This window comes from Parasteatoda tepidariorum, chromosome 3, assembly GCF_043381705.1.
Source record: "Parasteatoda tepidariorum isolate YZ-2023 chromosome 3, CAS_Ptep_4.0, whole genome shotgun sequence".
NCBI lineage: Eukaryota > Metazoa > Arthropoda > Arachnida > Araneae > Theridiidae > Parasteatoda > Parasteatoda tepidariorum.
Window position 1 is genome coordinate 6,098,186 of NC_092206.1, and position 13,960 is coordinate 6,112,145.

The following is a 13,960-nucleotide window of genomic DNA, read 5'->3' on the forward strand; positions in this document are numbered from 1 at the left end:
TTAATATACTTTGCTTTGGCTATATTGATACAATATTATAAACCACTCTTTTTTGCAGATGTAATCGTGTGAGCTGGTGAAAAGATATCTTTTTTTTTCTTCGGATTTTTATTAATTATTACTATTCTTTCCTTTTCTCTTTTTGTATTCATTTATTGTGCTATATATATATATATATATATATATATATTGCACAATAAAAGAGAATAAAAGAAAGCAGAGATTACTATTTACTTATTTTTATTTAGTACTCTTAAGCTCAAGTACATTGAACCCATAAAATAAAAAATAATTTTTTTTTTTTAAAAGGAAAAAATGTAGATTTTTTAAGTGAAGAAAAAAATTTTAACAAATAAAATATTTTTGAAAAATATTTAAAAATATTTTTAAAAAATTGGAAAATTTATATATTTTGCTTTGGCTATATTACTAAAATATTAGAAAGCACTTTTTTTTTTGCGGATATAAATGGATGAGCTCATGACAAGATTATATCTTATTTTGTTTTCCAGCTTTTTAATTTTGTTTTCATTTTTTTTTTCCTCAAATATTAAATATTATTAAATTAATTCAATATTTTCTTCACTCTACATACGGATCACGCAGCGGTAGTTTGGGCAAAAAATTTTTAAAAGGTATGCTATTCCGCAGGTCTTTACATTGGAGTACATATGATTATGACATAAAATACACAAAAGGCTCCTAAAACTTTGAAGCTGACATGTTGTCTCGGGATTCTCGTCTCAATAGTAATACTAACAATATTGATATAAATAATGGTAACCTTTTTTCAGATTTTCTGCATTTCGATGTAATTCGCGAAGAGCAACAAAATAATTAAATTGGAAATTTTTTTGAAACCGATAATATTTTATATTTACGTACAAAATGATTTACCAAATTTCTTGTTCAATTTTCTTTAAGACAAATATTATTTAAAATTACTCATGAAATAATCGGTCATCCTGCAATTCAAAAAAACAATTAGTTTACCTACGACTGTTTATTATTGGTAAAATATTATTTTATATATTACAAATTTTAATAAACTAATAATTTCGCTTTTGCATCTAAAGCGATAACAACAGAAACTTGTGTTAACTTCTTGCACCAAATTTTTCAAATTCAAACTCCTGAAAAATTGTGGGTGAGCGAATGGCAGCATTTATTTCTTCTCATTTTAAAAAATCTCTAAAACATTAATAAGTTTCAAATTAAGAAAATTGATAAGTTTTATTTACCTGCGCGTAAACTGCAAGTACATAGAACTCATAAAATAAGTTAAAAATGTAGAGAAAACATGGAAAATAATAAAGATTAATGAAAAGAAAAAAAATTATTAAAATAAAATATTTTTAAAAAATATTTTAAAAAATTTTATTTAAAAAAATAAATAAATAAATATTTTTTTAAATATTCTTAAAAATATTTTATTTTAATAATTTTTCTTCTCCACTTTTCTTTCAGATTTATTTATAACTTTCCATGTTTTCTCTATATTTTTAACTTATTTCATGAATTCTAGAGTACTATACATTTGCAGCTTATGCGCAATAAATAAAACTTATTATTATTCTTAATTTCCTTCATTTTTCTCTCTTTTCTTTTTATGTTTTTTGTCTTATGAAGTCAAAAAAGATATAAGAAAAGAGAGATTAATGAAGAAAAATAATAAGTTTTATGTGCTGCACATAAGTTACTAGCACATAGAACTCATAAAATAAGTTAAAAATATCGAGAAAACATGGAAGATAATAAAGATTAATGGAAAGAGAAAATTTATTAAAATGAAATATTTAAAAAAAAAAATTATTTATATTTTTTTTAAATATTCTTAAAAATATTTGTTATATTAATTTTGCTATTTTGTTATTCTTAAAAATACTAAAAATTTATTTAAAAATATAAATGAATATATTTTTTTAAAAATATTCTTAAAAAGTATTTAGTTTTAATAATTTTTCTTCTTCTTTTTTCATTAATCTTTATTATTTCCCATGCTTTCTCAATATTTTTAACTTTAGATTTTTTTTAAAAAAAATAGAAGAAGTTTTATTGTTTGTGACAAACACTCTAATCAACCATTTTAGGGAAAGTATGATCGGTTTATTATCGTAGAAGTATTTCTTAATGTCATTCCATTCCTAAACAGGAATATTCTTTCTATCGGGCTTCATTTTATAGGTTATGTTTACGATAACTTTATAACCCAAATTGATTTGTTAAAATGCATTTTAGCAAATCAAAAATAATACGGGAAAACGGAAAATTGATAAACTGATAAATTTCTCTCGAAATCCCTGAGCTTAGAATCTATTGTTGAATTTATTGCGCGAGTAATGAGCAACTCTTCTACCATAACATAACCCAAATGTGGGTCAGCACCTTATAAGGTTCTCTTTACTAATCTTCAGAACGGTACCGTTTGAAGTTTCAGACAATAAAACAAAATACAATAAATAATAAAAATTTAAGAATTTTCATGGAGGTCAGTATTCCTAATAAGGAACAATATTTTTTTTTGCTTAAACTTTTATATTATCGAAAATAATAGGTATTTCATTGATATTTACACGCAAATGAAATATAAGAATATAAGTTGTTTACGTATGTAGAAATTTTTCATTATTTTTAGTTTTTTTCTTATTATAAAATATATTTAAAATTCCTTAAATACAATGTAGGTGTTTATATTATCTTAATTATTTAAGAAATTTGAAATTTCAAAATACTCACTTCAGTTGTCTTTAATTTTCAACTAGAATATTTCTCCTGCACCTTTGTATGCCCGCGTGTGTGTTTATTGAAAACAAAACCACGAAAATAATATTTTTTTCCCCTTCATCTATGAATAAAAATCAACAGGATAGTTATGGACTTGTGACAAATAAAAACAAATCACGTGCCTATGCAACGACAGTTACATTTTTTGATCAATTCAAATAAATGAAACTGATATCAGACAAAGCAAATGTACATAAATTCAGTGGAATTTTTATGATTTGTAAACACAAACTTTTACTTTAATATATTTTGTTTTTTAAGAAAAATGAAAAAATATCCAGAAATGAATTCAAAAATGCGTATTTTTTTTTTTACAAAAAATAAAAAAAGAGTTTTTTATAACAAATAAGTAAGATAAAAATACAGAGAAGACGAAGAAAGAAGATAGAAAAAAACATGTGAACAATTTTTGTAAGAAATAAAAAGAAAAATTAAATGAAAAAATAATTTACATACTTATAATTTTAAAAAGAAAACAAAGAAAAATGAAAGGATATAATCTTGTCATCAACTCATACGATTATATGCGCAAAATAGTGCTTATACTAATAATGTACTAATATAGCCAAAGCAAAATATATCAATATAATAGCGCGTGGAGCACAAAAAAAGGAGTAACGGTTTCGAAAATGAAACACATCAGACGAAAAACACAAAAAATTCTAGAAAAATATAAAATAAAACACAAACACTAAAATATAAAGAGAACAGCGAGAACAAATGTCCATGTATTTACCGACTTCTTACAAAAATACAGAAAAAAACAAGTTCAAGTATTTTAATCTGCAATTTTGTAAAAAATCTGCAGAATTTTAGGAAATGCTAGCAGGTATGATAGGTGCATTGATAAAGCTAAAGCATACATTGTTGGAAAATTTTTTATAGTATTACTTAAGTGTAAAGAAAACAATTAAATGTGTTTAAATTTCGGTTATTTTTAACTTACCGGGAAGATACAAATTTTTATCTTTAGTGCGATTTGAAACAAAAAACTTCTCTCTTACAAAAATATTTAAAAAAAAATTTTTTTTTTAATTCTTTTTGTAATTTTAGCAAAAGGTAAGTCTTTCGTGTTTATACACTAATAGATTCATTTTCTGGTTGACATTTTTTGGTCAACATTTTCTGCCTTTATTTTGTTCATTGAATCTTCTCTCTTAAATTATTATATGCTTTTATAAATAGATTTGTTATAAATTTTTTTATATTGGTTTAATTGCATCAAGGTATGATATCGAACGCAATTTTCTTTTAACATTGACATTAAACATTTTCTCAAGTTCTTGAGTACTTATATTATCGGCATTATTTTAAATACTTTTATTTTAAATTACTCGTTTGAAATTTGAAACAAGTACAGATTTTTTATTTTATTTTCATAATGTTTAAAATAGTAAAATAATGATGTAATAAAATATGATATCGTAAAATACTGATAGTAAAATAATGATATAGCGAATTATAGTAAAATAATGATATTGTAGAAAATTTTCTTGATTGACTTATGTTTAAAATTTAGCTTAAGGACCTATGCATTATTAAAAAAAACTTAAATCAATGTAGAAGAATAATGTTTAAATTTTTATCTGAAAGTTCCTGTATATTCTTTGCGAAAACATGTTTTGTAAATGCATAATTTAGTATTTTTTATAACAACTTCATCATTATCAAAAACTTGACCCCGGACTTTGCTATATTTTCTGCAGTTTCTTTCTCTAAAAAGCTCCTCTGCTTAAAATTTTACATATAACACCAAATTTTTTTTTTTGGGGGGGGGGACCTATTTGCTATGTTAATGCATAACCTCTTATCTGCGAAATTAAACTGGTTAAATTGTTTCGTTTTAAACATTTCAACTACTAAAACTCAATATCTGTCACTTTTTTTAAAATTTAAGTGTTAGGGAAAATTTTTGGTAAATATTGCTATTTTAGTACGTTGCAATTTTAAGTAATTAAATAATTGTTAAAATTTTCTGATGTGCCCACATAAAATTATACTACGCTATAAAAAATTANAAATTATTTATGGTAATAAGATAATTTATAAGTGGAAGATAAGAAAATTTAATCGTTTATTTATATGTATAATATATAAATAAAACTTTAATACTCTTTCAGACACGATTCTACGAAAAGCTAAAAATGTGTTCAAAAGAGACCAGACTCTGTGATGCAGAAAATGAAATCAGATTTTGAATAAATGAATTAATTGTAAAACTATTTTGCAACGTCGAATAACAAATATGTTTTTTCTACGAAAACATTTCGATAAATATAAATGCTCTGCTCTAATCAGCATTCATAAGCGCTTCACTGAAGAATTGCTCTGGCGATTACTCTGTTCGTATAGGACAGTGTTGGCGATAATATATATTATTTTTCCCTTTAAAGGGATTTTAAAAAAATTGTTAGGAGAATACGCAGTGGCGCTATCTATTGCTAAAAGATGAAATGAATATTTCCTAGCAGATTTTTCAATACTGTTATTATAAGACTTGAAATATAAACATTTTCATCTAGTGTTACCTGTTTTTAACTTTATGTTGAATGATGCATATACTTTTATGTTCTCTAACTTCATGCTTCCGCTCCTAATGCAGGTGACTCTTATAAATTAAATTTAAATAATAATAATTTATAACTATTACAGAAATTTAAAAAAAATGTTTTTTTTCAGTCAGTTTGTCAATCCGTAAAAAAAAAAATTTTTAAAGAGAAAAAGAAAAATTATTCATACATTTATTATGTTCTAATTTTATATCTATTACTTCCATGTTCTAATAAGTCAGTATACGCGGTATACTCTTGATATCTAAAAGTTGAAGGGAGAAGCTAAAAATTTTGTCGAGGTAGCGAGTTTTCAAGATAACAAGTTGAGTTTTAAATATGTTCTAAAAAGTAAAAAAATATAATCGAAAATATTACTCTAAAAAGTAGTGTCATGAAACATAAGAATAACTACTATTAAATATGTATGTAATGATTATAGTTGACTATAAGTGTAAATACAACAATGATAATTTTATTTTTAAAAGGAGGACAAGAATAATTAGGCATCAAATAGAAAAGAATTGGTTTACAATAAACTTACATTGTAATTTTTCCAAAAGAATTCAATTTCCATTGTGGAAAAGATTCGACATTACAAAGTTTTGAGACATAGACGGTTTGAGAGAAGGTTTTTAGACTCTTCGACATAGGAATTAAAATTAATATTAGGTAGATATATAATGCCAAGAGGGAAAAAAATTCTTTTTTTGTTGAGAAACCTAGGTTTTCGAGGTACTGAAGTTCGAGATATTGAGAGTATATTTATATATGAAAATATTTTTAAGAGAATAAGTAAAATTATTAATGAATAATAATTAATTAAAGAAAAGATAAAACCCAGAAAACAAAATAAGGAAAAAAAAGATAATCTCGGCGTCAGCTCTCACGGACTATATCCTTACTAACAATGTATTCCTTAGTAACAGGAGTCCTTACTAACAATGTATTAATATAGCCAAAGCCTTACTAACAATGTATTAATGTAGCCAAAGCAAAATACATCAATACAATAATGTATGAAGCCCCAAAAAAATCGAAATGAATATAAAACAAATACAAAATCAAACATATCCATCAAAATAAAAATTCAAGAAAAATACAAACACAAAACGTACATACGTAAAAGCTAATTTAAACATCCTTTTACTTAGTACTTACTGACATCTTGCAAAAATGATTCAAAAATATTTTCTTATTTAGTTTGCCAGATTATGAAATATGAAAATAAAAACATATATAAGGATGTATTTTATGGCCCGTTCTTACTGAAGTACAGAACTGCATTTGATTAGTCAGTAACCTTGTTTTGGCCCGAAACTGGATTTGCCCTAATTATATATTATACTGGATAATTCACAGTTTATACTTAATAAAATGCCCAAATTTAAATATAACAATTTAATTTTGATGATTTTCAGAGAAATTATTAACATTTATTGATAAAAATCTTTATCAAAATTAGGGAATTTTAATTTTGTATTCGCCCGAATTAGATTTGCACATTATGAAAATGTCAATTTAGAAAAAAAATTTTTTTTTGTGTTCATTAATAATTAGAACTTACAACTAACTGAATGATTTATATAGAATTCAATTACATTAATTAGATAAATAGTATTTTTTTTATCTAAAGAGTTTGTGTATTTGTTGTTTGGTTTACTTTGCTTAGATAAATAAACATTACACCAAATTCTTTTGATTCTGTTTATTTGATTGAAATAAATATTTTTAGAAACATTAGAATTCTGTGTAATTAATGATTCATATTAAAATGTATCTGTAATCAGTTTATATTAAAATCCGAAAAATTAAAGTCAATATTATCGTTATGATCACGGATTAATTCCTCTGGGTAAATATTATTTAACAAACTTGCATAATTTTGAAAATTAAAGATAGTTAATTCCTCAATAAATCAAAAAACAAATTTTATATTAAAGAGTATAGAGAGATTCTTTATAAATTCTAAAAATAGGTTGATTATTTGTGATAATTCATGAAAAACTTTCTTTAATAATATTGTTAATAATTTTATTTAAGTAGTTACAGAAAATAGTGCCAGGTTTAGTTAAGTACGTATTAAACCAACAAGTGATTTTTCTAGAGTAAAAAAGAATTTTATGAAATTTTGGGTTGATGATTAAGCATGGAAATTGTTATTACCTTTAATTTTTAACTTCGTATAGAAAGATAATTTTTTTTAATTTACTTTACTTTTTTTAATTTAATATTGTTTAAATTACTAGGCTTAAAAGTTTTACTATTTTCTTATTTAAAAGTTCAATATCCAAAGGGAATTTTCCTGGATTGGTTGTGATGTGAGGTTGAATTTTCCTTCTTTGGTATAGCCTACAGTTTCCAGCCTTATGTCTACAATCTTTGTTTACATTTGGCCAAATGAATCTGTTTGTACGCATAAGTATCGTACTTTAAACTTGTAGTTCAATACTTTGTAAAGTTATTACGTTGGCAACACAAAGACGTCAGAACATAAAAAGTCGTTAACAAGCGTTTATTTTAAAGTTATTTTCCTTTCAGTTTGATTCAGTATTTTATAACAATAAAATTTGTTTAACTAAATTATATTGTTATTGGTAGGTAGGTATTTTATTTACTGCTCACTAGAATTGCACAATGGGCTATTGGCGACGGTCTGGGAAACATCCCCGAGGATGCTCCGAAGACATGCCATGACAATTTTGATTCTCTGCAGAGGGGATGGCTTCTCCGCTTTGTTACCCCGACGACCTACGACCGAAAACGAGCACTTTACAGTAGACCAGTTTAACGATTGCCAATACCGCAAGTGGTCAAAGTGGCCACCCACCCCCTAAACTGACCGCAACCAGTGATGCTTGGCTTCGGTGTTCTACTGGAAACCGTGTCTTTACGATCAGTCCACTGCTGGGCTGTTTTGTTATTGAAATACATATTTATCGCTGACCTATAAATCTATCTTTGATTAATTTTATAGTAGTTTTGATACTTGGATGTGATAATTGATGAATCAAATTTCTCTCCTAAATTTTCAATGCAATGTAAGGTTGCATTAATAAATAAGGGAAGGTATTTAATCTTCCTACAGTATGCGATTTGGGATGAATTTGACAACAAAGACAAGTTGACAACATTTACAGCTATCTACAACTTAATATACAGTTAAAGCGTAATTTTTTTCTGTTATAAAATACGTCATTAACGAGCAAAAATATATACAGACCCGGGCCAAATTATTAGACGCACTGTAAGATTCTATGTGCAATCTTAATTATCAGACGATACTTTACAGCTTTATTGTTTTTACGCGACTGAAACCGGTTTGCACTAGTTTACGTTCGTGTATCAATTGGTGAAATTAGACGTTATATAATATAAATTTGACGATTGGATAAGTTAGACGATATATAATATAAATATAGAATATTTATAATATCAGGTATTGTATTAATACACCGAAGATATCAGGTATTGTATTAATACACCGATGACCACCCTCCATCTAACAATGGGCTCGCCCAGGTTTTCATGGTTTCTCTCCCAGGAACAATGTTTTCATGGGGCACATTAGGACCCATAATCCTCATAGAACAAACCCTGACGTCTGTAAGCTACTTGAACATAGTTCACCCATTCATGGCAACAGTTTTTCCTGCGGGGGATGGTGTTTAAAAACAGGATAATGCACCATGTCATAAGGGTCGAATCGTCATGGATTGGTTCGAGGAACATTCCAGTAACTCTCAAGTCATGTCTTGGCCCCCAAATTCACCTGATCTTAATCCAAAAGAGCATTTGCGTTCCTACTTGGAAAACCAAATTCGATACCTCAGACTACCTATCAGCACCTTGTGGAATCAATACCACGGCGGGTGCTAGCAGTTTTGAGGGCTAAAGGTGGTCCTACATGTTATTAGCAGGGTGGTCATTATGTAATGGTTCTTCGGTGTATATTATAATAATTAGATCAAATTACTAGACGAACTGTAGTTTTTTAATAATTACATGTTTTGCACGAGTTTTTATGCAATACTTTTATATTTAAACATACGTGCAATGGGTTTTTATCCAGGAGATTTTTTATATACTTCCTATTTGTATTTATTTTTAACGTATTGCATTACAATGCTAACCAATTGATACACGGACGTAAACAAATGCAAACCGGTTTCAGACCCGTAAAAACAATAAAGCTGTAGTATAATATCTCCTGATAATTAAGATTTTACATAGAATCTTATAATGCGTCTAATAATTTGACCTGCCTGTACATTCATTATATCTTCAATATCAAAATACATCGAACATCAGAATTTTAAATAAAGTTACATTTTCCTAACAACGCGTTGTTTACATTCATAAAATATTGATGCGTGTGATTTTATTGACCTTGCGCACCACAAATATTGTGTTCAGAATCAGGAATTTTAAGTTTTGTTGAAAATTAATGAAGCAGGAGTTTCTAAAAAATCTTTTTAATTCGTCTATTTCCTGTTCTTTGGCAAAATCTCCATAATTGATCGCATCAGGAAAATGGTGCGAAAATAAAAATAAAAATGAGCTATTAGAGCAGCATCAACTAGTTGCTGTTTACTTAATTCGGAGGCTTTTGTTATCTAATCATTCAATTCTATTTTTCGCTTATCATTCTTTGTGACTATTCTTTTAAATATTAACGAGATAGATTCCACTTGAGCAGAAGAAATCGTCGATAATAATTTATAGCATTCCTAAAAACCTTCGTAATGGGTTGACAATGGCAGGTTTGGGAATTATTTGTATAATTTCTACTCGATCTTATTCCTTTCTACTCGGTTTTATTCCTTCTTCTTTTACCAAATAACCCTAGAAAGAAATTATGGTGTGGAAGGAACAATTTGTAGAACTTTTAGGAGGTATTATTCCACTGGTAGGAGGAAATATATCACCCATCAATTATGTCAGAGCTTGTATGGAATGTATGCGAGACGAACGCTCTAACCTTCAAGCCTGCTGATCAATTCCAGTTCCTTCATAAATATTCGAAACAATATAAATTTACTTATTTGGCCCTTTTCCATCTAGTCATGGCATTAAATGGATTTACATTGTTGAAGATGTTGAACTGTTGATGCAAACAATTCAACCAAACTGTTGAATACAAACAGTTCAACCAAACTGTTGAATGCAAATAGTTCAACAGAAGGGGCTTGATTCTAACTCCTATTTAATTAATTGAAACACATAAAATACAGCACATATAGTAGTCGTAAAAAATACATGTATAAAACTCCACAGTTCAGCGACTGAAGATGGACTAATTATATTGTAGCTAGATGGCGTTCAGCATATAGTTTGGCTTAGGAGGGGTTGCTGTGGCAATCTGAACTGTAATTAGATCTTTTGCAGAAGTAATTTTACTCGTTGAACAAGATATTTATAACAATTCAAATAGGGAACGGTTTTTATTGCTATTTAATAAGATTTTTTTTTCTTTTTAAAGATTTCAATATGAATGTTAAAATTTATAAATGGCAACATGTAAAAAATCTCTCTCTCTTTTTTTTTTGTTTTTTTTTTTTAATTGACATCTATTTTAGCACGAGTTTATAAAATAAAATAAATATTGATTTCGTGAGGGGAGAGTCAGCCCTTTTTCAAATAGTAATAAAAAGTAAAAAGGAACCCTTTTACAAAAAGTAATATCTAATATTCAAGCTTTTTTTTAACCAATTTATAATTGGAATCTTTTTTAAATAATAGTACTAATTAAGAATATATTTAAAGTATTCTTTTGAGAAAGGGGAAATTAAAAAACCAACCGTTAAAATTAAACTGAATTTCTGAAGTAATCAATATTTTACGTAAACGAGAATTGTAAATAAAATGTAATTTTATAATTATATAAAGAATTGTTATAATATACCAATCGAATTTTAATAAATAATAAAATTAAATTAATTAACTAATTACGTGCTAAAGATTACGCTACTACGAATCGCTTTTTGAATTCCCGACAAATATTATACTAATTTCTATAATCAAATACTGTTAATTATGAATACTCAAATGAACTCTTTAATAATATGATAAATAGATTTTAATATCCTGTCTGAAACTAATAAACAATATGAAAATAATTATTTTTTAAAAGTAGGCGTTTAAAATTTACAATTTAGTACTATGTTAAATTTAGCTTGATTTAATTTATGTCGTTCTTATAATACCTATTTCGAGGCATTTGTCATGGTTATTTTCAGCTTTTTTTCCATTTCCTACATTTTTTTATGTTTTTTTTTTCTAATTTCTTCCTGTTAGAAATAGATTTCTTTACCCGAAAAAACGTCAACAAAGAGAAAAGAAAGGGAAAGGTGTTATACTTTCCAAAAATACTGAAACATCGTTGCCATCGCTAAATATAAAATTATATTTTGAATTTGAATCATAAAACAAGTTTATGAAGCCCTTCTTTTCCCTCTTGTGATATGATATTAAATAGTTATGTTCACTTTATATTATATTATTATTTTTTATGGACGTCAGTCATTATTTTTTTTGAACACTGCCTATCAGCGCATATGTATAAACTAAACTATTGCAATTATTTGCTAAATAAAATATCATTATTGGCTATAATATCATTATATTATTAAAAAAAAATTTAAAATAATTATCGTTATCAACAAACAATAATAATATTATGATTATTTGTTTTATAAACTAATATATTTTTTATTATTGCTACTAAATATTATATCGTATAAGCATATATTTGGGAACAAGTAATATTTTAACATATAATGTAATTTAATATGAGTATTTATGCGTTTCGTGAAAAAAATGAACAGCAAAAATACTTTTTAAAGCATAATCTTCAAAAAATATATTTTATTTCTTTTAACCATTAAAGTCTTTATCTTTATTTTTCTTCGTTTCTTTTCTTTTCCTTATAAACTAGCCACAACCTACAAATAATGTTAATATTTTTAAAAAAATTAAATTTATGAAAAAATGTTTTCTCAAAATGAACATTGCTGTAGCCAAAACAGTTTTTCAGAGAAAAAAAATGGAATTTTACGAGTAAAGTTAAACAAAATCATAACCGAAAACTAGTTTTTAGAAATTTTATATTCACTGTTTAGTCTTACGAGTAATAATTTGCATTATTTTAGGAGACTTTAAATCCTCGAAATCAATTTTTTTATTTACTCTTTATTTATTTTTTAAGTGTAGGAGGAAATCACACAAAGTTGCTATTATTTTTCTTTTTCTACAAATGGCGTGATTTGGCGGCTCTGAGCTCTAATTTTGGCATCCTCTCCCTGCCAGCAAAAATGACAGCTCTCTTTGCTTGTCATTAAGCGTTACTTGAAGATCTCAATCAGATATCTTCCACTTCTTTGCACTTGCTCTTTAGATAGCTAATGTAAAGCAAGGAGTTTGTTTCTGTTCGTATTATATTTAGTTCCGTTTTGTTTATTTAGAGCATAGAAGCTACAGCATTAAAAGCAAACGATTTGTTTTTCGATAAAAACGCTATGTTTTCCCTCCGTTCTTAATTTCATTCCACGATTTTAGTTAAGCAGACAGATTTTTCTTTTTATCTGAGACTAATAAAGCTCAGTCTTAATCAATTTCCCTTTGAGAGCTTTTTAACATTTTATATTTGTTCCATAACAAAGAGAAATGACAAAGAAAACTCGTCTGCAAAAATAAATAACGCTGATTTCAACATCTGGCAACTTGCATTTTACAAGTGGAATGATGCATAAGAAAAAAATGGTTCCTAATAATAAAAGCGTCATTGTTTTCGAATAACAAGAACTTCTGTGTAGTGGCTTTTATTGGAGGGATATTTCTAAGAGTGTACACTTAAGGAAGAAAGAAAATGGCCGATAACTTATTGGAGATCGTTTTACAGCAAAGAACAGATGAAATTCGTCAACGCGACACTCTAATTGAAGGGCTTAGAATGGAACTAGAATTGAAAAATAAACTTATTGTTAAACTTCGAACAGATTTAGAGAAGTTTCGCTCGGCTATGAAGCCGATAGTTGCACAAATGTCTCGTCAGATGTACCTTTGGAGCTCTGGAGAAGAAGATGATAGTTCTTCGTTTGAATCCAGCAGTAGCAGTGAAGCTGAGGTGCTTAATTATGGAGATAAAAGGTCAAATTCTGCTGACCACTCTAGAACCAAACGATTGGCTATTTCCGCTGAACCTGCGTGCGTTGAGCGCATGCGTAACTTGAGTCTTATTAGGATTCCTAAAACAAAAGAGTGAGTTTTTCATTTTTTTTTTATCTCATTAGTTTAGAAATGACGAAAATGTCACGAAATTTTTTTTTTAAAGTCTTTGTGACGTGATTAATTTTGATTTGCATTTTCTAAATTCCAAATGGAAAATAATTGCACTAAATATGTGAGTAAATAAAAATGTAATTAAAAAAAATATTATCAGATAGTGAGTTGATGAGTTTGAATTAAAAATATATTTTCCCTATGTAAGAAGCACAAGTAATATGAAAAGACTAAAACATGTAATAATATCATACAATCAATATATAAAAGCAATATGAAACGTGATATACACATATACATACGTATATACGTGAATATATATATATATATAAATAAATGATGAAATT

General features: G+C 26.8%; 2 protein-coding genes across 2 annotated transcripts in view; both read left to right on the forward strand.

Annotated features, from left to right (window-relative positions):
* Positions 1–13,960, forward strand: part of LOC139425192 (cGMP-dependent protein kinase 1-like) — a 127,465-nt gene that overhangs the window by 18,975 nt on the left and 94,530 nt on the right. The gene's annotated exons all lie outside the window — the stretch shown is intronic.
* The window catches only part of LOC107453180 (cGMP-dependent protein kinase 1), a gene marked incomplete in the record, with an annotated part of 47,639 nt that continues 46,415 nt past the window's right edge, over positions 12,737–13,960 (forward strand). Inside the window, 1 exon segment of the mRNA XM_043046985.2 lies at positions 12,737–13,592. Within this exon segment, the coding sequence (XP_042902919.2) occupies positions 13,201–13,592 (392 nt within the window).